At 40.8% G+C, this 27,188-nt stretch overlaps 2 protein-coding genes across 15 annotated transcripts in view; both read right to left on the reverse strand.

Moving 5' to 3' along the window:
• LOC144209807 (CUGBP Elav-like family member 2) overlaps positions 1-16,519 on the reverse strand; it is a 28,623-nt gene extending 12,104 nt beyond the window's left edge. For 2 of the 12 annotated variants that reach the window (XM_077736341.1, XM_077736325.1), the window contains exons 1-3: positions 16,325-16,519; positions 4,663-4,853; positions 282-364 (exon numbers count right to left, since the gene is read on the reverse strand). In XM_077736341.1, the coding sequence (XP_077592467.1) occupies positions 282-364; positions 4,663-4,853; positions 16,325-16,422 (372 nt within the window). In that variant the 5' untranslated portion in view covers positions 16,423-16,519. Of the gene's footprint in view, positions 1-281; positions 365-4,662; positions 4,854-6,754; positions 7,035-11,382; positions 11,510-12,914; positions 13,020-13,064; positions 13,439-16,324 lie in introns of those variants that run through there. The other 10 variants (XM_077736358.1, XM_077736333.1, XM_077736391.1 and 7 more) reach the window with 8 other exon arrangements.
• A 2,403-nt stretch (positions 16,520-18,922) lies between these two features.
• Positions 18,923-26,954, reverse strand: LOC144190876 (transcription initiation factor TFIID subunit 3-like). 3 transcript variants are annotated; one of them, XM_077710869.1, is made up of 7 exons: positions 26,822-26,954; positions 24,764-25,006; positions 22,734-24,538; positions 21,811-21,890; positions 21,084-21,366; positions 20,884-20,990; positions 18,923-19,878 (listed from the first exon to the last, which is right to left on the reverse strand). In XM_077710869.1, the coding sequence occupies exons 2-7, from the start codon at positions 24,789-24,791 to the stop codon at positions 19,764-19,766; spliced, it is 2,418 nt and encodes an 805-aa protein (XP_077566995.1). In that variant the 5' UTR covers positions 24,792-25,006; positions 26,822-26,954; the 3' UTR covers positions 18,923-19,763. The 3 variants fall into 3 exon arrangements, with proteins under 3 accessions (XP_077566995.1, XP_077566994.1, XP_077566993.1); XM_077710868.1 differs by lacking the exon at positions 26,822-26,954 and adding an exon at positions 25,795-26,384 and having other exon boundaries at positions 21,099-21,366; XM_077710867.1 differs by lacking the exon at positions 26,822-26,954 and adding an exon at positions 25,795-26,383.
• Positions 26,955-27,188: the final 234 nt, after the last annotated feature.

A 27,188-nucleotide genomic window follows, 5' to 3' on the forward strand; every position in this document is an offset into this window, starting at 1 on the left:
CTGTGCATTTGGCTGTAATCACCAGACGTAACGGCTACTTTTGAAGACTCGCAATAAAAATGTGCATCAAAGATTCAAGAGTGCATGGCATGAATAATTTGTTCCACTTGAAGGTGAATGGGGCTCTGCCGTGCCTGGAAAAAAAAATCTCCTTCGGTCAAGCCAATTTTGAGATGATACCAGAGCGTTTCAAGAGGCACGCTTCAGTTTTTAAGTAAGCCAAGCTCACAATTAAGGGGTCATAGCTACGTACCTCTATGCTCTAAATAGCGTGTACTCACCCCACTTAAAGTTTTTATGTTGTGTAGGGCATTCTGGGCATCCAGTGCAGCTTTTCTTGTATAAAAAGTTACAAAACAGCATCCTGCATAGAGAGAGAGATAAAGAACTATTTAGAAACAGGCAAATAGAATCAACATTTGAATGAACAAAAACCCTGAATCTTGCACTTCAAGTTGGAACCTTTTCAGGGAATTAAAATGAAAATGAATAGCTATAAACCAACAAAGTACAAAATGAATAGGTTCACTCTGTCACTGCTATGAATTGTTAAGCTTGATCAAATGAATCCAACTGGTCAATACGTTCTGAAGAAAAAATACGAACCACACCAAATTGATCTTTGTTGTGTATTAAACATTTTCGTGGTTAATGATAACATTGACTAATGATAATTTTTTCCCCTTCATTTTTGTTCAGTCTAGCCAAAATGGACCGAAAAAGTGAACGTGGTTGTGGAGGGGCCATATTATGGTCAATGAGCCATTATTTCTCACATGTCCATTGCGGTAATATGATTTAATTCAGTGCTAAACGGTGATCGGTTCAGATGAAGAGCAGCTCTCTGCTTGTGATTTAAACTTCATGCCAACAAATTAGAAATCTGAAAAGTTTAGATAACTAACACTTGAACAGAGGATGTACATGTGTGGTGTTTACAAACACACACACAGGGCTGCACATAACATTTATGAGGTAGTTCTCAATTGAAGACCAGACATCCTGCGGCTTGGTACTAAACTCCCTGTGTTTCGTGCTCATTCATTTTCTGACCCACAAACTTCATGGTGGAATTTAAAGACACAATTAAGAAAAAAAATGTACAGACTCTTATTGCGAGTTTTGCTGATAACGCAATTTCGATTCACAATTTTCATTGTATCATGAGTCAGTGCAAAATTCAAGTCATTTACAATCATGCTGTGAATATACTTCATATCAACACAGTATAAGATATGACTAACAATGCTTAAGTGTGATGCAAAATATCTGGAGTCCCTTTCACCTCCTAAGACCCAAACTCTTGCAATGCATGTATTTTTATTTTCTCTGAAATTTAGGCTAATAGCGACCTGATAAATGTGAAAACAAATAATTATCTTTTTTACATGGACTGTATTTACTCACAAATAAGCCACTTATGTCGGACAAAATAATTACTGAATCGAGTGTACAGCTTATGTCCACATAAAAACACGACAAGCAAAAAAATGGTTAATGGTTTAAAATGGCGCCGGTGCGTCATGACGCAAGCGAGCTGCAATCTGAGAAAAATTATGTCTACATCCATAAGTGGACGCCAGGCTATTGTCGTTCAAAATTTAACATTGTAGTCTTTGGCAACCAAAAATGTGGTGTCTACATGTGGACGCCAGGTCATATGAAGTTAAGAAATTGAACACCTGGAAAATGTTCTTCTACATACTGCCAATGTTGATTGTTAAAATGACCATTTCTACGATGTACTAAAAATTCACAATGTTCCACCATTGGGGAGTTAATTTTCCAAACATGCTGACAGGTTAAAAACATAGTCCTTGAGGTCTACCTAGTGCTATGGAAAACCACATCGGTGGATCCTGATTCAGAGTTTATGTTTCTGTTAATTTCAGGGAGAGTCAAGATAGGATGGGCTCTCACCAATGAGTGTTTTGATGTCATTCAGATACTCTAGACTTCCAGTCCAATTTGTAATACATTCATGATTGCCAATCTTAAATCCCATTAAATCCGTAAAAGCTTTATGGGCAAAAAGTATCCTCCACCTCGCAAATGTGGTAATTCTATCACTAAAAAGAACTCCAAGGAATGAGGAATACATTTCTCATGCACATCACATGTTACCAACATGTGACAGGATATTCTTAGATGCCACTGGAGGGTTGGAGGCTGCTTGTGTGACATGACCATCGTCATGTCCGTGGGGGTTGGGGTTCGATAGCTGTCAGTAGAAACCCACAGTTCAAAACAGGGACAACACATAATGCAGGACGGTATCGACGGTGTCGTGACAGGGGGGAAAAAGGGAGAGTGAAAGAAAGAAATTGTGGTGGTGAGGGGGAGGGGCGGAAGGAAGAAGCAAGAAAAGGGTAGTGGTAGAAGGGAGAAAAAGCCTCTCATCCTTCCGTCCCAGCAGACCGCCGGTGGCGTTCCAGCCTGTCAGTTTCACTGGGATGGGGAAGTGGAACACTGCAGAGTCTCTGACCTACATAGTGTGTAGTATGCCAATGCTGGTGGAGCTCTTGGGCCGCGGGGGGTCGTACTGCCCAAAATACGCTTTGAGAGGCACTCGCGCCGACATTCGGCTACGTCTCGTCTACTCCTTGCAGGAACCTTTCAGATGATTATTTTATGACCCGCGTTTGTCTACTAAAATGAAAAAAATATTGATGATGGTCATATAAAAAGACCCATGGCAGAGGCGAGTAAGGAACCAAAAACAGACATGGTTTATATATCACATGTAAGAATGAAAGATTACTACCTATGAGGGAAAGTGGTATTATCTATTCTGCAAATAAACATGAGCCTGTAACGCCACAACAACAGGGCTTCTCTCACTAGGGCCCATCGATGAGAATCAGCAATTGCTGAGAACTCAAAGGGAAAGGAGGTGTGTGTGTGGGTTCTGGTTTAAAATGGCAGGATATTCACCTCTCACAGGCAGCTGATTGGGTCAGATTAGCTATTAGAATATATTAACATGTCAATAGGGACTCGCAGCTGAAACGGCACACAGAACCAAGAGGAGGAAGCAGGGAAATCGGAGCAACGAGGCGGAGGGGGGCTTGACTTAAAAAAAAAAAGGGAGCTTTGAACTCCCACCATCATATGGGGACCGGATATAGAGGGGGGGGGGGTCTAGTGCCTTACTGCCCTTTATGCACAAACACTGATTTGACGGTGTGACTGCTTCTATTTTACGAGGTCTCAAAGCACTTTTTACAGATGGGACAGCCTCAATGACACACTAAGGCCTCTTACCGGAATTTTATCTTGGTATAGCAGGAATGAAAGCATTTTGTCAAAATGGAATGAATGTAGGCAGTTTTCCCAAATTACAACAAAGCACGTTTGTTTGCCTAGAAATTAAAATTGGATCACAAGTGCTCCCTTGAGATGCACTGTGATGCCAGGTGCAAACAAGCATCAAGTGTTCACTTAAGGAATAATCAAACATATTGTTTTAATACAGAGTCTGTCTTCTCAGTTGAGCATCCCCTGATGTGGACTAACCCAGACAAGCTATTCAGGGCACGCCATTGCTACTCCGCAATACAGCCAGACACTGTTAAGTCAGCGGTCACAATTTAGACATGGAAAAGTCACCCCTAACCCAGTCTGAGCCCATGACCATTCAGGTGAGGATAATTGCCTCCGAGCTGACATCACCCCAGTGTCAAGTGAATGTAAACTTTGGTGATGTTGTACTGTCACAAGTAACGTCTTGACTTCTTCTACCAACAGTTACTTAGGAGGCAATGCCGTCTGCAGCATTTTGCAGCCCATCAGAAAGCATACATTGCCTTTTTCATTCAATAGTTGCATGGAAACCAAAAATTATCCTTAGAAAATTTCAAAAAATCTGATATATTAAAAAAAAAAAAGAGTGCAATGAATAAACCCTTAACAACAAATGACAAAAATTATCAAGATGGAGGTAATGCTTCGATTCATTGAAGCTGAGGAGCTAGACGTGAAAAGACCAATGTTTTTCCAGTGTCTCAAAAAAAATGGGAGCAGACAGCGTGAAAATAAATAAATTTAAGCATCACAGACATTATATCCCAATCTGGCTCACAAACAGCTTGAGTTTGTTCAGAGAAAACATGTAATACTATCAAAACTTACTGTATTTGCGAAGAATTGTATAGGCAAACCACCATTTCTACTCAAGAAGGCCAAGTGGGGGAGCATGAAATATGTTTCTCTTAATTTTCAAACAGGGGTCAACATTTCCAATCAGACTCCAATGAACTGAATGGCATCACTTGTTTGAAGTGCCCTTTCTTTCCACTTTGCAAACTGAAGCCACACAAAGAAAGAGTACATGTGCAATAAATAACCTTGCTTTTCATTCGATACAGCTTTTAAAACCAGGAGTTGTGTAAAAAGTAAAGAGCAGATCTTCCTCTAATGCGGCTTATGGAAATGGGTTTGAAGACTACTGAATGCAGTCATGTGGAAGCACAAATATGGCTTTGCTGCAAGAACAGACAAGCAATGTTATGTTGCTCACTCCCCGAGGGGGGGATTGTGCTGAATTGTGACTGTGGGTGATAGATGGCAAGGATCGGTTCACGTTTTTTCACGCATAGAGACACATTCAAGACACTGGCGGATTTCATCAAGGAGTAGGTTTTGCACAAACATGGATACTACCTTTGCTCTGAGGGGGGGTTTGGGTGCGGTCGCGAAGGATGTTGATCTGGTGCACGGCTCCGAAAGGTTCAAAAAGCTCCTTGAGTTCCGTTTCTGACCAGGAGCGAGGGATCTGTCCCACAAACATCTTGATGGAGTCTAGGTCAGGGTGATCCAAGTGTTCCGTTGACCCGTTCATTTTCATGCCGTTGCTAGGGAGAGAAAAAATGCAGCGCTTTTAAACAAATAATCTCGCTCCACTTGGATTGTGAAATTGTCATGTAAATATTGTTGTCTATATATTGGCAAATGTTTGAACTTTGAAGTCCACCGTTAGGTTAACCAGTGGAATCCACCTTTATAATTGTTACCATGGGCTTTGGAAGCAAGGGACGAAGATGTGATCGAAGGTTTTAATTCAAGGGAGTCCAGGCGGCAGGCATCCATTTTTTTGACCAGGCTGCATTGTACAAGCATTTTCCCAACAGATTACCGACAAAATATCGATTAATTCACAATGGCTTTCTTTAATGAATCGACGAACGCATTTGTTTGGAGATGTTTACCTAAAAGTATAGTCCAAATCCTCTCATTTAAGCCTCCTAACAGTAAATTCCAATTCCGACTATCGTCATGCTGACAACATGTAAGGGAATGTTTTTATCTTGGATAAATAAACTAGTGGATCAAAAGCAAACATGGAACATACACTTGGACACATTTGGCAGAGTTCACAAAGTGATTCATCCAAAGAATTTTGTATAATACATTTTTGGTACTTTGTTTTTTTGGCCTCTTCGTTCTCATTCTCACGTTTGCCCCACGATTTTCAGGATGGTGCATCTCTAATTAAAATACAATTCTTGTACTCCACTGTTGATATTGTGTGATAGTGTTAGGTTGGTGAATAGCACTTATATTTTCTGTTCTATGCAATTGAATCAAGGCATAGAACAGCCAAGACTTTCAGTTCATGTGAAACATCTGCCGTGAGTGATATATCCAATTACTCGATGAAATGATTATGAGATTGAGTCTAAAAATGGTTTGTACTAACACGTTAAGTTAGAAGTCGGTATACTGAAGAGGTGCAAAAAACAATTTGTTTTTATAAGACATCAAGCTACAAAGGAGGAATCATAGTATTGAGTAATTGGTTCACATTAAAAAGATCTAGTTATTATTTATTTATATTACATTACAATTACTAGCCTTTTCAGGAGAAAAAAAACTTTGCCACCTAATAATGGATACCATCTATTTATAATGGGTATACACAAAAGGCAACCACTCCTTACTTGATTAAAGCATTTCCTTTAATAGAGCATGACATTGGCTTTGTTATCCATGACCCACTTTTTGGGAAACGAAGAAGTCTATAAAAAGACTAATTTTAAAGGCAGCATCAGCTTGTCATGGACACGTCACTCACTATCAGGTGCTCTGAATTCACAATAAAGAGACAGTGCCAATGACAGTTACTCCAGGAGATCCAAAATCCTGAGCATGCAAAAAGGTTTAATTCAGTTGTAAAAAATGAGCAACAAAATGATCCTGCTGCTTACTGCATCAGTGGCAAATTGAACAAATTTCCTGGTGAACAGTATATAATACAGCCCAATATTCTTCTAATCTTGAAGATGTCAAAGTCAGATAGCAATAAATTCGTTTGACTGTGAACATTTAACTTTTATTTTCTCTTACAGTGGAAATGATCTTATTAGCCACGGTTAGTTTTCCAATTTCAGCAGTTACCCAAATGGCTTCCCCATTGGAGGGCTTTTCTTCTCAGCAATGTTAGCGATTCAGAAGATGGAGAATAGGTAGCAAATCGAACCAATTTTCTTGATGGGACGATGACGCCATGACAGAATCCCAACAACATCAGCTTTGGCGTGAAGGAAACCAAACAACATCTTTCCAAACCTAGCAGCCAGCAGGATTTGAAGCCAGAAATGAAACTATCGTCGCACTTGTGTTACACGTCTAAAACATAAGTATTAAACACCATTAATGAAAGCACAGAAAGATGAAGACCATGTTCCCAGTGTTACATTTATGAACTTGTTACATTTTTTCAAGTGAGAACAAAATAGCCATTTTGCACACAGACCTTTGTACACGAGCCATCAATCTCTTACAAATGGAGCCCAGACGTTCAGCTGAAACGCCAAACTCCTTGAGGGATTTAAACGACATGCTAACAAATAGGACTTCCGCTCGCTCGCCTCCAGAAATCCGAATCCACGCTTGGCTATGAAAGCTCTTATTCCCACACCGCTGTCAACATAGCCGAGTGACTTAGGAACCGTGTGGCCTTGCCTCCTCCCCTACTAAGTAGGCACCGCAAAGCTTTCAAAGCTCCACGAATGGTTGCTTCGCAGCACTTTGCGCCACATTTCCTCCTCCTCAAGCGAACTGGGGATGGTACAGGGAGTAACCCGCAGCTTCTTTGGCACAGCAGGGGAACAATCACATATTGTTCCCGATGCTGCCGAACACTATTCACCACTCGGCGAGTAGCACAATGGGCTGACACAGGGGGACTCTCAGAATACATGGAGGACTAACGTCTGCTCAGATACTGGTGGGCGTCCGTACCATTTCTTCGCCTTTTTCCAAAAGTGTACTTACGCCATTTTGACAGCATTTTGTTCATTTTTAAAAAGTATCATAAAAACAATAATTTGGGCTTATCAAAAAATAAAAGATCTTCTTATTAGCTGGTTTAGACAGACAAAACATTAAACCAAATTTTAAGGCAAATATTTTCAGAAAAATGTCTTTTATGATCCTTGAGGTTATTGGATCGAGTCTACAGTTAATCTCAATCGTCATCTTTGGCCAAATACTTTAGAAACACAAATGGAATTTGTCTTGGGGGGGTGGCGGTAACAGCTATCTACTCAGTTATTAGTGCCTCCACAACAGGGTTCTCAACTCGCACCTTTCAGATTGTTTACACATCCTACGCCACACATTACATTTCTCGGGCCCCAAAAAATACAATAACACCATTGTCAAAACATATAAATAAAGTAATTCGCCTGATCTTGAAACGGCTCCATATACATTTGCTCACAGGCTGCAGTTATGTTGTCCCGTAACAGTCAACTGGGAATTTCTGCCATATAAGCCTCAAAAGTAAAAGCAAACTGGTATTTATTTCGAGCATACAATCTTAATTTGTTACTTCATTTGAAATACCATACAAATATGCATGTGTTCAAGTGTGAAGCACTTACCCGCAGGCTGTGGGGGGGAAGAATAGTTGATATTGAATTATGCATTTAAAACAAGGCATGTGCTATTAAATGCTAAAGTTCAAGATCAAGTCATGTACCCAGTTTATGGCATGCTGTATTCAGTGAATATAAATTTGAATCGAATCAGACGCGAGGGAAAATATAGGAATTGGACTGATGGAGAGAGAGCACACATGTAGGATTAAGTTGCTTTGCTGGCAAATAGGAAATGTCCAATACATTTTAACAAAGTAGCCATTTACCTACACCTTCACATACCATTGGGCCTCATTTTTATAAGTGAAAGAAGTTAAAAAAAATGTGGCGAATAGAATACTTTTTTGGGCGGCCCACTGTTGGCAAAATATCAATATTTATTCAAATTAAAAATAATTAGATTCTACAAATCACTTCTCCCCAATATAAATGTAATTGGCACCATAATACTTAGCTTGAGAGTCTCCTTAATAAGGCATGTCCAAGTTTGTCACAGACAAAAAAAATGTAATTAAAGCTAAATTTGAGCCCTTCAACACCCCATCACATGAGGAACAAAAAGTTCAGGACATTATGGTGATCTTGTTACAGCTAAAACCACCCATTGGGCCAAAAATGTCAAGATTCCTTTTAAAAGGCAAAGATCACAGCTCATCACTTCAAAAGCAGTAACATTAAGACTGAGAGAACAAGTTATTTTTCCTGTCACCTTTGCCCAGATTTCGGTTTAAGAAACCAACCACAGCGGCAATCAAGTGTTTTGCTGACGCGCCAGAAAGCGGTGATGCCCTCTAGCAGCTGACGCAAACCCACAGTGGCCCGCTTCCTGCCAAACCGACAGTAAAAGCAGGTGATTTATCTGTGCCATGTGTCTATCTTGCTGCTGTGGTCTGACCGGGTAAGCATGTTAGCGACACCTCTACGGGGCCCGTTATAGCACATCAGCGCTTCATAGTAAGGGTGATTGCTTTCACCATAGGAACTTCATACAACAGTGACCCAACTGTAATTTGGTGGCACATGCACTTTTACAGAAAAGTGTTGGGTAGAAACAACATGCCACTTGTTTCCCTCCAAGTGCAACAAATCAGTGGACCCCTGTGGTCAGCCTGTCTCCAAAACGTGTTAAAACCTCCTACTGCAAGCTAATGTAACTCACATTTGTGATACATTTCAAGACCTTTATGTCAAAAACCTGAGTCAATTCTACTTGAGCTTTACCTACCACTGTGCTCCTGAAATAAGTCCAGGCATTTAGAATTCCCACACACCAGTTCACCTTTACTTAAGTGTTTCTCATTAGAGCTTGCAGCAAACAACTACTTGCTGTAATTAAAATATTGATTATCAGGCAGCAGTAGTGGGGGGCAAGATTGCAAACCCATGCTGTTTCCTACTCTTACAGTAGGAGACGATTTTGCTTGGTAGATAGATTGAATCTGTGGCGACATTCACAACCATTCCGCTTTCAATTTGATAGGATGACGACTACAGAGGTATAGAGAAACTGAAGATTGGTCAATCAAAACATCTGCTTGCTAGCGATTACCCAAGTACCTTAACAGCCGTTCTAGGATCCACTATATTTAATTAGAAAAAATGTTGAAAGCTTGGCGAGCAAAACATGAAGAGCTCCTCCTCGATAATCCAAGTAGCTAATGAGAAGCATTCTGCACCACTTCAGTTGTGCAATAACTGCTGTGCAAAAAAAAAAACCCTGCGGTCCACTTCCCCTGATTTTCCATGCCGGCAGTAACTGCCATTCATCTTCGCACGGCCTGATTTCATTGTTGCCCGTCCCCTGTGTGAGCACAGACGCGCTCAATCAAGACTTTCATTGGCCCATATGCTAACAGGCTGGCAGCATGTGAGGATGACAACGCCTGCGCCATTAACTCCGTAATGGCACCTGGGGGTCCCCGGGGGTCGCGGATGATGATGCTCAAGCAAAGCCAGGGAGAGCCAGAGGTAAAACTATCCATGAGCGGAATCTCGAATCAATTTCAACAGAGCAGGAAAAGGGGGCAATTACACCTTCCCTTAACAGCCATGGACTCCCAATTGTCTTATTTGTGTGGCGGAGGAATGTTGGATGGGAGACAAAACATTGCGCCGACGACAACTAGGACACTAAATGAATAGCAGGCACTAAATATAGTCTGCATTGCTGCGCACACACACGAGCTAACTGCTCCACAAAAGCATCAATCTACAGAGAAAGAGTGCTCGTTTCCGAGTCACTCGCTGGAAAGATGGACCCTTATTTAAACAGAGAGCTGTTAACATTTAGACACATCGCCATTATTCTTAAAACCTGATAGGAACAGTAGGTTTCTGCCAGCATGTGAAGTGTGCGCACTCTTGTCTTATGTAACGGTTTCCAGCATTATCTTTTGTTTGTGAATCTTTCCACCAAATTTGCACAATGGCTATCTTGCTGTCGGAGTGACGGACAGGAGCACAGTCAACTAAAGTTACAATTTTAAAACGGGGTGTGCTTGTAAATTCAAAATGTCGGGTAGTCTTATTGAAGAGTGAAGATTAGGTGGCACACATTCAAGATGGGTTTTCAGGAAAAATATGCCTCTAAAAATAGATTAAGGTTCAGATTTTGAAATGCTGTCAAAATTGGCAGTGAGTATTTTTAGTGAAAATAGTGTTTTTTTTAACTCCTTGACACCGAAGTGTGAAATGTTTACCTGTGTGTTTGCTTTCAAATGGTTAGCTGAGAATGTTCATTAAAATACAGATTGAAATAATAAATTATAAAATATACAAATATATATGTACCACTATGTATGATGCAAATTAGCAACAACAAGCATTTATGATTAAACAAACATTGAAGTGGCTTTGAGTCGGAGGAATGTCACTAATTGGCATCGATCGATAGGCATTTAAGAGGTTTTTATAATGAACACCACCAAGTGCCTGTGAAGTGAATAATTATTTCTACTTCACCCTTGATATAGAGGTGGACCTGGAGTACACATGTGGTGGACATTACATTTTACCTCACAAATAGGCCATAATAACATTTTGTAAGTGGAAGCTACATAATCCAAAATAAAAAAAATCAATGTGGTTGCCAGGTTGCAATAATTTGTTTGTTCATTCAGTAAGCTTCATTGTATTTTCAAATATTTTATCTATTCTAATAGATAAATGAAGTCATTACCACAAAATTCATACAAAAAAATTATCAAAAGAGAAAAACTGGACTGAATTGCATTTTTTTTCTTGAGCATCATACTATTTAAATCATTTTATCCGAGGACTGATTCCTTTCGAGGCCAGCGAAAGCAAGCTGTCAACCCAGTAAAAAATGTATTGGACGTCTGGCACCATCAAGAATGAGTGTCTTATAAAGAGGAATTAAAAAAGTCAGCAAACCCAATATCAATTACACTGTGCTGTTTGCCAAGCTAAGTACAATTTTCCTTCCTGATCTGCATACAAACGTAAAGGTCACTTTTCAAAAAAAATCTGCATTTCTCACCTTTGGTTATTTTAAATGTAATTCAATTACACTTTACAATGTGTAGGATGGAGATCTCTCTTTTAATTATGTTTTTAAGTTGGAATGCCCATGCTAGTAGGTCATCCCTAAATCAATAGGACCCAACACGTTTAATTATGTCTCTTTGATGGTTGTCAATTTAATGTACTACATAAAGAAAAAGAAGGTAAAAGCAGTACAGCCTGTCCTATCTTTGTCATCATATTTAAAAGTGTCTCATAAGTCTTTGTTTGCTTTGTGCATAGAGAAACTATTCTCAAACATGACTTTATGGCAAGTAGATGACAGAATGCCAAGTATGCGGGCCTGGAGCGGATTATGCACATTTTCATATTTTTTTAATGAATACGTCTGTTTGAAAATCCCAGCAAATCAGCTGTCTAATGTCTTCCCCAAACAGATTGTGTTCACGCCATTCTACCACCGTGGTGATGAGTTGGGCGTGTTTTGGTATCAAACGAGGCCTGACAGCCAACGCCACAGATGTCCGGGAATATCAATGCCCTGTCCAAGAGGAAAGTAGTGATGGCTTTGACGTTTGGCTTAGTGACACATTGCAGCTATATGGTCGTCATGGGATCACTCTTGAGCCCTGAGAGTAACTCCTGTCAACAATTACAAAACAATCACATAAATCTTGAGCTAAGTGGGTGCCCAATGTAGTCTAATCTCCCAGAAGATGAGGTGGGTTGTTGTTTTTTTATCAAAATTGTAACTCAGCATTGAATGGACACCGGCAGTCCTCCTAGAGAAAATTGGTAGAGTCCAGATAAGTCTTTTACAGGAATTCATGATAATGATGGGAGAGCTTGTTCAAGTTCCACACAATCACAAACACATGACCTGATCTTTGTTTCTGCCAACAAATGGCCACTTTTAAACTGTCCTGTCAATAGGCGAGGCTTTTTTTCGTGCAGAAGGAGAAAATGGTCTTCCCAGTCTGTTGTTTACATGGGTTCTGGTCACAAGATTTCCATTAAAGGCTCAATAATAATGGAAGAAACCACGTGTGTTGGTTAGGTAAGACAACCCTGATATGGGCGGAACAATGGCTTTCGATGTAGTTAAATGCTAGGCAATATACATTTTTTTAAACAGCAAAAACCTCGTTTGATACGAAAAAAACAAGCAAAAGATGAACTACTCTATCGTACACTATAGCTTTCAACTGTTGTCAATGTGATTGTGCCGTTTATACTGGCGTAAGATGCGTTGACGTTTACATCAGCAACTTCCTTGAGTTTTGAGAAAATCTACAAGAGTTAGGGTTACTTGAAATGATTTATCTTGACTTTTACTCAAAAATGTGACCGAAAGAAAGGCACATGTCAGTCGAGTACAACGCTACCGCGTTCCCGCTAATATTGCTAAGCTAACTACAAAAACAGCTATGTACTCCATTTTGTGTCTTTTGCCCACTATATCTTAAAAGCCCGACCTTTCGCGATCCGAGACATTTCAACAACGGAAACTGCCTTGCATTCGTAAGATAACGTCGATGTGCGACTCACCGGTTTCTTTTTCAGTCTGTTAGCATTTAGCTCCTCCTGTGTGGCTAACAGGCTACAAGCTACCAACGGAAAGGTTTCATCATCACCATCATCTTCGAAACATAACTTCAAAACACAAAGACAAAAACGACAAGTGTTGCGGTTACTTACATTGAATCGGATGGGGTCATTAACCGACTATCAGACAACGGTAGGTAATCCAGATTATATGATGTCGAAGTCATAATTTGATTTTATAAAAAAAAATAAAAAAATAAAAATAAAAAAAAAACAGCCGTCTAATCTAACAATGCAAGCGTGGGGAGAATGTCCACACACTCGCACGAGGATACGAGGGATAAGAACAGGTGCGGACTACCAAGAGACGGGCACACGACGAAGGGGAGTAGAGGGCGTCTTCCTCTTCTTCTTTTTCTTCTTCTCGTCTTTTTCTTCTTCTACTTCGTTCGTCTGAATGCATGCGAATATAACACGGCTTCCGCCTCGCTTGCTCTCTACTACAATTCAATGAATTCGTAGAGCCGAGGAAGAGAGAGAGGAGGGGAGAGAGAGAGAGGGGAGGGGGGAGCTGCAGTCATAAAGAGGCGTGGTCAGCACTGGGAAGTAACGGAATACATTTACTTAGTTACTGCACCAAAGTAATGGATCTAGGAACTAGTCTTCAATTATATCGCATTTTCTGAACCGCTTTATCCTCATTAGGATCGCAGGGGGTGCTGGAGTCTATCCTAGCTGTCTCCGGGCCAGAGGCGGGCAACACCCTGAATTGGTGGGCAGCCAATCGCAGGGTACAAGGAGACAGACAACCCATTTAGGATCACACTCATACCTAGGGGCAATTCACAGTGTCCAATCAGCCTACCATGCATGTTTTAGGAATGCGGGAGGAAAGTAGAGTACCCAGAGGAAACCCACGCAGGAGAACAGGCAAATTCCTCACAGGTACATAGAGCTGGATTTGAACCCAGGACCCCGGAGCTGTGAGGCCGATGCGCTCAGCACAAAAAAACACCACATACAAATACATTAGTTAGTAAAGAATAACAATGGATAATACATTTATTTATAAATTTATTTACTGATTATATTTATAGCACAAAATATCCAATAAAATTTGAGCTAACTTCGTCAATCTGTGTTTTATAATGTGAATTGCGACCAATCAGGGAGAAAAAAATGCTACTATAAATATGAATATACAGCTGCGGTAAACAGTTTACATAGAATCAGAATGGTCATAGTTTTCTTCAGTTTTCAGCTATTTCTCCAAGTCCGATTTTCCTTTGATAGATTAATGCAAACATATACTTCTTCAAATGAATTTACCTAACTCTATCTAATATTTCAGATAATTAAACTGCCGTTTTAGAGGTTCAAAAGTCATTACCATGCCTTTGTGTGGCGCTATTATTTCCCTGGGGGAGGGATGGCTGACCTCCTTTTGTTACCCTTTACTTTCAGGGCAATTATTTCTCAATACTAACACAAGCAGTAAAAAAATAAAATAAAAAAAAGTGTGGGTTGATGCACAGTCCAAATGTATTACCCACACACACATGCAATATATCTATATATAAAGAATGGTATTTAATCCTTCTATCCCTGGTAATTTCAAGGCATCGGTGCCAAATGCGCTCCATTAAACAGCAACGAAATCAGGTTTGTGTGCATAATGCGCCGCACGACCTATTTTCCCCTCAATACATGCAGCCTACTTGGTGACATGCATTCGCATGGAGCTCAAGGGGTTGCTATAAAAAGGTAGACCAAAGCGCGCTGGAGAAAATACTTTTATGAAATCGGAAGGTGGGGGATGCAACAAGATGCACAAATATGCATCTATTCACTTTAACTCAGCCCTCGGGACAATATGGAATTCTTTACTTATATCAAGCAGTGGTGCCTGTGGTTCAAAATGAAGTCATGGAAATACATGCCCACCCAAAAACTTGGATGTTTATTTGACAATTATACTTTAAAAATTACAGACTAATTAAATAATTCACTATAATTTCAAGCTGTTTGAGTGGTTACCACGTTGGCCTTACAATTCTGGGGTTGAGGGTCTGTGTAGTTTGCATTATATCCCTAGACGTGTGTGGGTTTTTTCCGGGTACTCCGGTTTCCTCCAACATCTCCAAAACATGCACGGCAGGCTGATTGAATACTCTAAATTGGATTTATGATGTCTGTTGTCTTCATTGCACATTCCCATTGGTGGAATGTTGGCTACCTTATTGCAAGGGACTGCCAACTATTTGCTAATATGCAAATGCTTCAAGACTATTATATTACATATATGTGTATGTATGTATTTATTTAAAGTCACTTATTTAAGAAGTTTTAGAGTGAAAAATGAAATAAAAAGCCCACAAATATAATAGTCTTGAGTTATTTGCATATAAGCAAATAGTTGACAGTCCCTTGCACAAATCCAGAGAGATCACTTTTACTCCTTCAGGCAATTTTAAGTGAACATGCCTTGTTCCATTGGACTTTTTATCTGAAAATGAAGACTGAATCTTGTTTTATATTAACAAATTATAATTCTCTTTGTTTTGTATTTACGTTCCAAGTGTGAGTAACATTAAAGATCTCTTTTAAACCAATTAATTGTTCCCTAGTTGCCAAACTGCCACTGTATGTCAAATTTGAACAGGAAACTATGAGTATACTTGAAGCCCAAAAGATTCCAGATAAGATGCCTTCAAACCCTGCAACCTCCTCTTCCTTAATCTCCAATGATTACTACTCTAATCCCTTCATAATCCCACCAAAATATACCATGTTTTTTTTGTATTGTTTACATCTGGTGTTTTTGGGGTCCTCCATTTTAGAAAGAAAATGCCCCAAAATAGTCATCTCCAACTTTGTAGGGAGACTTTTTCAGCACGTCGACTTCTGAACAGACAACGTTTGCAGAATGGCGCCGGAGCCTGCATGAAGAGCTCTCAAAATGGAGGGAGGCAACTTCATTTGTTATAGGAGGGAGTGGGCGTGTGTGTGTGTGTGTGTGTGGGGGGGGGGGGGGGCTTCCAGTTGGAAAAGGATTCACAAAGCACACACACACACAATGATAGTTTTTATCACAGTGTGGTTGGTTGTACTGCATTTTTCCCATCAAAAATCTATCTGTGTGCCTCTCTCTATATCCCATTTTCCTCTAAATGAGATGTAACCTCCTCTATTGTAGAAAAGTGCAATCCATGTCTACTCCATCCATGCTTCTCAAATACAAACAACAAGGAAGGACATTCAAATCAAGTATTCATGAACATGAAACCTCCTTAAAACGAAGAAAAAAATACATCAGCGTGGATGAGAAGCAGGGCCATACAAAACAAAGCTAGCCAGATCTTTCAACCAATGAGTGTGAAGTGTCCAAGCAAGGGGGGCATGGTCAAACGTACCTGATGGTCATGTCATCGCTCCTAACAGCAGGGGGGCAGCGCATGCTGTTGGTGTAGAGACTCTGCACCAGGGTCAGCTCGGATGAGTGCTCCAACATGATCCAAGATCCAGCCGGGCCAAGCCGAAATGGACGCTCTCCTCTCCTCTTTTACTATCTGTCTGCCTGGCTGCCAGGACGGCTCTCTCCTCAACGGAGTGCATCCGAGTGTGGACGTGCCCCGCCCATCAGACCCTCGTGCTGTGGTGTGGTTGAACTACAGTAATCTCCTGTGACAGACAGGTCGCGGTGCACAAATTCATTGAGACACTAAAACAGGGGTGGCCAACAAGTTCAACATCAAGAGCTAACAATTGAAATTTTGAGGGTTAAAGAGTCACATTTAAGGTCAGATGCAGCATCAAAAAATCCAATCTGCCAAATTATTTTTTAAATGTAAATTATTATTTGGTTTTAATGGGCTGTGGTGAATTTGAGTGTTTCAAGAGAGAATAAAATCCGAGAAACATGAAACAAGGCAATGAAACATGATAAGAACCAAAGAGCCGCATTGATTTTGGTCGGGAGCCGCATGCGGCTCGAGAGCCGGGCACTTGGTCGAGAATTGGTCAAGAAATTTAATTAAAAAAATTAAAAAACTGATGATTTGTGCTTTAGCACTTATTTCCATTTTATCATGCGTTGTATTTTTTATAATGTATATTTGTCAAATTTCTTTAAGGATATGTCGTAAGGAAAATGAAAGAATGTTCATAAAAACACGTGACAAAAAATGGATACAAACTGAAATTCATTCTGGTAAAGCTAACTAAAAACATGCTAAAGTTGGGGCATCATATTATTTAAATGAGCAAAAAGCAAAACTATATAGATAGCTTAACTTTATTAAAATCAATGTTTTGCTGATGGTATATTTGAACACTAAAGGTGCTGCAACACTTGTAGACAGACTAGAACTACTTATTCATCCTCACGTAAAAAGCACAAACCAGTTGATTTCTTCATACTGTAATCTACTGATTCATGTAAGTCCAATATTGTCGACTTTAATTTTCTTATTAGTAATAAAATGATATGAATATTTACATTTGCAAGCGTGTCCACAAACAAATGTATCATATCGGACACAGGTTTCCCATGCAAAATTGTAAAGAGGCGTGAGCCCAAGTGAAAGTGACAAGAACACACGTGTTACACCTAACCCACTTAGAAAGACGCCAATCAGATTTTTTGGCCAGCATATTCTACACTGGGAGAAAAAAATCCCTCGAGAAATTAAATGATAGGTCTTGACACGACACTAATTCATTAGGAATAAGGTCACGTTGTAGTGTGAACTGCTTTCACTTGGACGACTCACTCGCAGAGCTCGTCCTCTGATCATCCAGCAGAAATCCCTTTTTTTTGCCGGCTGACATGAATATTTTAAAGGCCGATGTCGAAATCCAGTGGCGTGCTGTTTGGTATGAATGTCAAGGCCTCCTGAAGTAGCACTTTAAATGTGTATATCGTGATGTGGATGAAGGGAATGGGAGCTTTTTTGTACAGTAAATGCACATGTGAAAGGCCGCTTCTGAGAATACCTGACCACGATGAAGCTGAATACATATCAAGGCTGGTAATGACGTGTATGGGGATACTTGTGAGTTACAAGTGCGTTCTCTTTACTTAAATGTACTGTTGGGAGTCATCTATTGACACATGGATGGTGCTCTCAAAGACAATAATGCCTTGAATTATAAGTTTCAGGTCTTCTTCTTGCTGAGGATAACAATATGGTTACTCGCCCTGTCAATTACGGAGATATTTTTTGTCTCTTGGGCGATTAACTGTATATAAATACATACATACATATATACATACACACACACACATATATATATATATATATATATATATATATATATATATATATATATATATATATATATATATATATATATATATATATATATATATATATATATATATATATATATATATATATATATATATATATATATATATATATATATATATATATATATATATATATATATATAATCTAAAAGTACAACTATATATAAAATGTGAAAAATTATATTAAGCAATTATTTGCAAAAAAATAGAAAAGAACAAAACTATATATTAAAATGGGACCACAACTACAATATCTGGCATAAGACCAAACAAATATATATTAAAAAAGGCAAAATACAAAATTATTTAAGAAACAAAAACATGACAACTCAGCCAAAACAACCAAAACTGCATTATACAAAAAAAGCACATTTTATTTAAAAATCATCTACAAAAAAAATTAAAAAGACCATTTTGATGTAAAATTATAAATTTATAAGCTTTTAGTGCGCATAGCACGTCAAGTTTTGTGTTAAAATAATCCAGTATCACATTGTTGCTCATAATTGAAAACTGATTTATTAGATGAGGGTGCAGTGATGGTGTCATGAAATGCTCGTGTGGGTTTTCCTTGGGTGCTCCAGTTTCCTGCAACATTTCCAGAGCTTGGATTTAGCATCTTCATTTTCCATGCTGTCCACACCAGCCTGAACGCTCAAGTGACGAATAGTGTAAATAAAAACAATCTGTGAAAACAGGGTTTGTCAAAATAATTTCTATATTTTTTGGTAAAGCAAATGCAAAACAGTTACTGGAGATGATTGACAGACATTGTGGGAGGTGAAAAGTACAATTTAGTTGGGGATGGTAGGGACATTTTCATCTCTTAACGTCCGCTTGTGTGCAGACAGTTATTCTTTAATAGGCAAATATCCAAATGAATTACAATCACAAGCAAAGGCTACAGTATGACTCCAAGACCAAAAATAACCCATACACGACGCACAAAAACATTGGGAGATATTTCCCTGGTGATGCGCTTATTAATCTCAGTGTCTTTCCCACACAAAAGACCCAAACTTTTTCCACGTAGTGTACGGGGGTAAGCGAGTAAAATAAAATACAAACTTTTCAATTTAAAAAAATGTACAGAAATTACAGCATTAAAAACCTGAAAATGCATTTGCCAAGTTGTGTCCTAAAGAGCAAAAAAATGCACACTTGGCTTGAGACTTGATATTTACACATTTTTTTCTTTTATACAATGTGGGGTTGGAAGAGGGTTTGTAATTATATACATTGAAAGTGGCTATGGAGGAAACAACAAGAAATGTCTCATCTGGAATTTCATATTTTGGTGAGAGGTTTCCAACTAGTCGAGCTCATTAAGTGTTACCTAAAAGCCACCCCCCCCCCCTCCCCTCGTTGTTGGCTGACATCATAAAAAATCCTCACAGATCGCTCACGGCGACTGTTTTTTTTTTTTCTTCCTTAACTTAACAGCAGTGCTAATGGCTTTCAAGTCCATCCCGGAAAAAAAAAATGTGCCTGCATCCCCAACTCCGCTTGCCAAGAAAGAAACATGTGCGTATTGCATAGAATTAATGCGGTTTGTGTTTTTTCTTCTTATGTTTTTTGTCCTTCTTCTTGCTGGAACATTTGACACAAAACCACTGCTGATCTGCGGGGGGTGCCGTCAAGATCCCCACGCAAAGCCTGAATGAACACAACAAAACGGGAACATTAACACCGAAAGAAGCCAACAAAATAGGTTGCACAATTTAAAAAGGTAAAGACAACACTGTTACCATCTGCAGCCCAACCAAATTTAAAAAAAACACTTAGTTTCATTTGCTGATATAAAATTACAGGAAAAAACATAAATAAAAGCCAGAAGCTGAAGGGAGTGGTCACATTAAACAGGAAGACATTTTGTCAATGTGCTACTTTTTAGCCAACCAAAGCAAAATTAAAGCGGAACAGAATTTTGCACTACAAAATCTACATTGCTAGTTTAAGGAAAGTGATGAATTAATTTTCTGGAGATGAGAACTACTGAATTTTGAAGTCTTCAAGTCTTAGTGTAACATGACTTTTAATGTTAGAACAGTTTAAATGTGCATCAAATGTAAGCATTCACTAAACAGGTATTATTCATTCAATAATAAAGAAAAGATGGCATAATGAAGCCATCTTACGGGGTGAGTTAAGGGCTGCAAGTGACAAAATAATCTATAATTATACCAATAAAACAAAAAAAATGCAGAGTATATTCTATATTATTTACATACTAAACTACTGACGCAAACTTTTCAAAACAAAGAGCAAATGTCAACAAATGCAACAAAATTGGAAGCAAAATAGCTCCATTTATCACAATAAGCAACCAGCTTTATTTTTAAAGTTAGTTTGTTTAGGTAAAACTAAACATTTTAATACTTTGCCAACGGATTGTGTGGCAGAATTGATTGGCAAAAAAATAAATAAGACTAATAGGGACATTAGTAATATGGAGTGTTGTCGTCCTTGCCTTTAACGTGATAGGGTTCTGATTCTTAACTAATTGGTTAACATTGACGGCGATAGACGTCCGATCCATTTGGACTTGGAGAGTTGGCGTCAAACATTTGATACCAGCGTCTCTCAGTCTGATTGGATGGATGGATCATGCATTGCCCTCAAGAGGAACCGATAATTTGAGAAAGATGGAAGCCTCCTTACCAGTGATACCAGTCGTCACAGTCGTCGCACCCAATCATGGGGCTGCCATCATCCGGCTTGTCGCACCCGGGACAGATCCAGATCTGATTACCCCACTCGTCTCGAATCTGAAGCAAATAAAGGCACAAGATTGAGGCACGGCTTGGAAAGCTCACTTTGTGCGCCGGTTAATGGTCTGGATTGAGTATGACAATACTCACCACATATGTACTGACCGTCTCGGTCACCACGCTGCGTACGGGTGTCTTGAGGGAAGAGGAGGGCGAAAGCAGAGGGCCCGGAGACAGCAGCGAGGCAGAGGATGGCGCGGGGGCCGGCGGTAGGGGCGAGGGCGGTCCGGGCACACACGGCGGGGGCGGCAACAGGAGTGGAAGCGGAGGCGGCGGTGGCGAGCGGGGACGGTTCGCCGGGGTGGATTTGGGAGCGGGCGTCTTGGGCGCTTGGGATTTTGCTTCAGAGTTGGGGACCACCTTGCTTATAACACTGGAGGAGCAGAAATACATGTATATATTAAATATAACAAAAGCAATTGAAAAAGTACTTTTCCAACTGCCAAGGGGCATTAAGGCAATATGCCATTATTTTCAATCTAACAATAATACTTGACCGTAAAGCTATTCAGTATTACACATTAAAAAAAGCATGTTTGTCAATAGAAATTACTCTCCATATTCTTCTTTGAGAATATTTTCCAGAGTATTGAGATGGCAAAAGATTTGAAACACACGGGAATATGCAAAATAAAAAATGACAGTGCCCCTTTTGCAATTAATTTGTTGATTTTGATTGACGTTTCTACCTCAACCAATCAAAAATTACATGCAGTTTACGCTCTGTGAGGCCTTAAAATGCAAGTTCAGCAATCGCGATGCGTCCCAACAAAAGTGAAGACACAAGCAAGCAACGATAAAAACAGAGAGTTCTTACATTTTATCTTGTCCTCCCACTCGAAGCGTCAGTCGGGGAATGACTGGAGACGGGGTGACCGCCGGTGGGTCGGCCTTCATCTGTGGATATACAACACAGCCACGGAAAAATTCCCTTTAGCATAGCAGTTGTATTTTTTTATGGTTTAACAGCATTTTTTTTCAAAAGCCCACTAAAAATCACTATAAAATAACCAGAGCGAACCACTGTTCAAATCAATTCAGCTCCTTCAATGTAAAGGAATCTTTGCTATACATTTGAGGTGTTCCAGTGATAAAAAAATGCTGTTTGAAAAGGAGTGCATTACATAACTGCAATGGAATCTAAACTTAATATATGTTGCAGCGTAATGAATAAAGCCGTTATGTAAGGCACTCTCAGTCTGGAAGGTGGGTTCCCTCTAGTGGTTTGCAATTGAATCATTAAAAGATATTTAAGTCTGCCATTGATGATGGCTTCAAATGGACTGGATGTTTAATATATAATTTTTTTGGAGGGGTAAAGAAAATTAGAACAAAAATATGGTTTTGTGGCTGGTAAAACGATATTTCCAAAAATAAACATTTCTAAGAAAAATAACAGGAAAAGGCCATTTTATAATTTTCAAAATTGTTTTGAAATTATGAATATTAATAAATTCAGGTTTGTTTTGAAATGATAAAAATTACATCATTCAGCTTAGTCCCCTAGTTTCATTTTTTAAAAAATCTGTATGAATAGAACCAAAAAAATAAAGTAATTTAATTGTATCTCTCTGAATATAAGTATATTTATATATTTTAACATTTACTAGTACGGCTCAAACACAATACTTAAGGTTAACCAAACGATATCCACTATTAAAACTAATGACGGTTAACGTGTTGTCGATTGGGAGGAGGAGTGATTGAGTGATGGAAAGATAAAGAAATAAAAATAAAGACCTTCTCCAATCTGAGTCTCTCTTTCTCTTTCTCCTTTTCCTTCTCCCGTTTTTCCTTTTCCCGCTCCTTTTCTTTCCTCTTCTCCTCCTTTTCCCTCTCTTTCTCCTTGGCCTTCTCCCGCTCCCTCTCCTTCTTTTTCTTCTTCTCCTTTTTGTCTTTTTTCTTGTCCTTGCTCTTGCCATCCTGGAGGAGAGGCAACAAGGGGGGAACGGCGGGGGGCAGGCGCAGGCAGGACGACGCTCCGAACAGGCCGCCGGGCAACTCCCCCAGGGGGGCGGGCAGCCCGGGTGCCAGGATGGCTTGTTTCTGCTTGTCGTCCTTGTCCTTGTTCTTGTCTTTGCCTTTCTTCTCCTTGTCCTTTTTGCCCTTTTCCTTGTCCTTCTTTTTGTCTTTGTGCTTGTCCTTGTCTTTCTTGGAGGTGCCGTCCCCATCCTTTCCTTTCTTATCCTTGGCCGAGCTCTCGGCTAGCACCGAATCCCGCTGGCCCAGGAGGTCGTCGTCCTTTAGGCCGAACTCCTTCCAGAGGATCTTACCCTCCTTGGACAAGTCCTTGTTTTTGTTCTTCTCCTTGTTTTTCTCCTTCACCTTGCTCTTGTCCTTCTCCCGCTCCTTATCCTTGGGCTTCTCCTTCTTCTTCAGTTTGGTTTTCAGCTCCTTCTTCAGCTTCTTCTTCACCTCCACCACCGAGATCTTGCTTTTCTCCTCGAAAACCTTGAGCAGCGGTTCGGGCGTCGGCGGCGAGGCCGACCCGGACGACACATACTCCTCGTGGTTGGGCGGCCGTGCCGAGGGCCCGCCTTGGTGGACCTTGCGGATCACCTCGTTGATGGAATCCTCCATAGTCCACTTCCCCGGGCCTAGCTGCAGGTGGAGCGGCGTGGACGTGGAGAGACCGGCGATCGGTGGGGTTTTGGGGCCGGCCGGGTCCATGATGGTCAGCCTCCTGGGGCTGGAGAAACCGTTGCTGTCCGAGTCGGAGCCCGAGGAGAAGGCGAAGGGGTCGGGCTCCCGCTCCGAACGAGCCTTGGCTATCACGGCGCTGATGGAGTCTTCGATGGCGCCGTTGTCAGGCTCCGTCTTGAGGAGAGAGCCCGCCTCGGGCTCCTTGTTGTCCACATTGTGCCGCGCGTGGATGTTCTCCTTGCCCATGCGCTCGCTAAGCACAGCTAGGGGCAGCTTGTAAACGGCGTCCGTCTTAACCGGCGGAGGCGTGGGTTTGTTGGTCGTCGTCGCCGTCTTCGGGCTTTTGGGACTTTTGGGGCTCTTTGTCCTGGCTGGAGATTTCTTTCTCTCCTTTGACGTTTTCGGGGGAGAATGAATGGGACTGCCGCCCCCCGGCAAAGGATTGACCCCTTTCGGGGACTTAGTTCTTTGTCTTCCGGGCGAGGAGACTTTAGCCTTCTTGCCGGGGGTGCCGAGGACCTTTGGATCGGGGTATTTTGGCGTGATAGGCTGCGGTCTGAAGGAGGGCGGCACGCCCGGCGGGGTTTCGGGCGACGGCGGGTCAAGGCTATCGTGGGTGGGCAGCATGCCCGGCGGAGGAGGCACGCGCTGAGGGTTGAGAGAAGTGAGGGGTTCGCGGGGCTCCACGCCCCACTCGGGGCTGAGACCGGGAAGCATGCGTGGCCGCTTGGACGTAGGCATCATGCCGAGGGCCTCGTCGGGACTGTCCAGGGGCCTCTTGAGCGGGTGGTTCTCGTCATTGACCGTCTCTTCGTCGTCAAAGTCCTCTTCGTCCTCCTCCATGGCCACCTGCATGGCTTCGGCTGATGTGCCCATGTCGGGAAGCACCTCCTCCTCCTCTTCTGGAAAAGAAAGAAGGCTCGTGTAAAAGTCAGGCACAGTAATCCCTCGAATATTGCGGTAATATTGAACTTGTATTAAAAGTTCTGCATGATGATCAGGTTGACATAGGGTGCTACTTGTTATCTTAAAAAAAATGCTTATTTTTTACCCATTCCACCACTTTCCAAAGCACTGGGCCATATTTACACACATTTTTTACTTTTTGCACAACTGACAGAACTCACCTTCTTGCAAGGAGACCAGAGGAGGCATGTAATCAGGAATATAGTCCTTCCGCTCATCAAAATGGAAGGTGCCAGGCTGAGGGAACTGCAGGACATTGTTTTTGCCAACGGGGAAGGCTGGCAACTGTTGGGGGAAGGCCACGGGCTCCAGGTTGTTGACGTAGTCGTCCAGTTCGCTCAGACTCACCCCCAGCAGCCGGAAAGCCTGACTCACGTCGTCCAGCACAGGATCTGTCCTCCCATCTGCCCATGTCAATGTCAACATTGGTTAGAACAACATTTCATTTCAACGTCATTTTAGAATGTGCAAATGTATGTGTCAAATGTAGGGATTTAAGAGAAAAAATGTTGTCATAACTATAAAAACATAAACAAATATGTTGGAAAAAATGTACTTAGGTACAGAATCCAAGTATTTTTAATTGGGTTTTTTTGCCATCAACTGACAAATATCAGTGCTTTAAATTTTAAGATGCAAGAAAAAAAATATTCAAGTCATGGGTTAGTACTATTTAGAATTAATAGTAGTAATCAGGTAGTACCACCTGATGAATCTCCCATTATATACTAATGGTTATAAGTTGTACTTTTTAAAGTTTAAAATCCTAAAAAATATATCCCCTCGTTGTGTTGCAGTACAATTTGACCCATTTAGACATTGTTTTTGTTTTAAGCCACTAATCATGCACGTTGTATACTTTTTTTGTTACTACATTCTTAAAGTGTTGCAGATAGATGACATGACTGCAACCGAGTTTTAAAGTTAAAAACAATTATATAATTGCGTTTTCTGTTCAAATGTTTAGAAAAATATATGTAATCCACCCTGTTTATATGAATATCATTTGCCCGATACTACCACCGAGTACAGTGGCGTTCACTCAATACTGTACACATTGACAACTTTGCATAGGGGGCGCTAGTCCGAGAACGTCAACGTGATCGCATTCTTAAGCAAACGAGCAACAAAAAAAATAATGAAAAAGCTCTGTATGTTGAGTAGTTACGGGGTCAACACGAGATGCACTTACACAGCTCCGAGTAGCGGTGGCACACTCGGCCCATTTGCTGGATATATCGCTGCAGCACATCTGCCAGCAGGTCGCAGGCGGTGAGCTGAACCGCGTCCCAGCCCAGAGCCTGGCAGATCTGCGCCACCGACACACGCAGCAGCGAGCTGCCATAGCTCTCGCACATCGTCGTTCGTGCTCCTAAATCCCGCTCAATCCCGTCTCCAAAGCATGCGCCAGTTCGTCATGTTTCACCAAACGCCCGCTGGAGCGCGAGGAAAGCCGCTAAAGTGGCCAACTAGGCACATCTACTTCGCTAAGTGTGTTGGCGCTTTTGCCAGAGTCGCCATCTTGCCTCGTTCGATAGACCCATCCCCGAAATGCTCATTGCGCATGCGCCCTGGCGGTTTGAGTGGGCCGCTCTCATGATGCCTTTGCATCAAATGGGAATCGCGAAAGACCTGCTTGGATGCTGCGTTCGTAACTTTGTAGGTCTTCGCTCCTCGCTCCTCTGTTTAACGGCGCCCCCCAAAAGAAATCCAATCGGGGAGACAAAGAAGCAACAGAGGAGCGAGGGGGCTGCCAAATGCTTGGAAAATGGAGACAATCGTTGCGAGATAGCGTCATGACATGGACACGGAAATTAAAGATGACGTCGCGTTTTGAATTTCGTTTGGCAGTGTTTTTTGTCATGTCCATTCTGACGTACACAATTTCAACGGGGTTCTAAGTGTCGTTTTAAAAAAAATGCTGGGATGAAACGATGTCAATGAGTGGAGACAGCGGTTTCTACTTTGCAAAGCCAGACAGAGTACTTTTGTCGCTCCAACGATTCGTCGCTGCAGTTCTTCCCGTTTGTTCCAGTTTTGGGAAGTTTCATTTCACGTGGCTATCCTATTTCTTTTACTACAAACGTGCGTCCATCAGCATAGAAACTTTATGACGTAGTACGCGAGATTTTACAGATTTCTAATGGCACTTGAACGCAGCATGCGACTCGCATTTAATAAACGAAATCAAAAGCTTAATTTTGTGGATATCTACCTACCTGCGTTTTGAACACATTATATAAACTTGAAAACAAAGTCCGGAGTTGTTGAGCTCCAACAAAGAGTGAAACCTCCAACTTTATGAGTTTAGCAGTGGCGTTCATTTCCTGTTCTCACACAGGTCGTATGACGTCACAATTTTAGACCGGAAAATGCCCAAAATACACTACACACAATTCAAAAAAAAATCTATAGCTAGAGGATGATTATTAGATTTATTTAAATGTTTGTTTTTAAAATAAACTGTTTAATTCGCTTGACTCAAAATAATATCATTAAATTGGTCGGCTTTTTTATTTGAAAAGTACACTATAATTAACATTACTGCCACATCCTTGTTTATTTCAATTAGTGGTTAGAATTCAC

This window comes from Stigmatopora nigra, chromosome 2 (assembly GCF_051989575.1).
Source record: "Stigmatopora nigra isolate UIUO_SnigA chromosome 2, RoL_Snig_1.1, whole genome shotgun sequence".
Taxonomy (NCBI): domain Eukaryota; kingdom Metazoa; phylum Chordata; class Actinopteri; order Syngnathiformes; family Syngnathidae; genus Stigmatopora; species Stigmatopora nigra.

What these genes read in the sequence shown, in the direction of transcription:
- LOC144190876 (XM_077710867.1), bottom strand. Translation starts at nt 25,960, where the DNA reads ATGTGCGAGAGCTATGGCAGCTCGCTGCTGCGTGTGTCGGTGGCGCAG. An exon ending in TCTGGTCTCCTTGCAAGAAG is followed by an intron (nt 24,539 to 24,763) that starts GTGAGTTCTGTC and finishes TTTCTTTTCCAG; the next exon opens with AAGAGGAGGAGGAGGTGCTT. An exon ending in TGTGACGACTGGTATCACTG is followed by an intron (nt 19,879 to 20,883) that starts GTAAGGAGGCTT and finishes GTGTTCATTCAG; the next exon opens with GCTTTGCGTGGGGATCTTGA.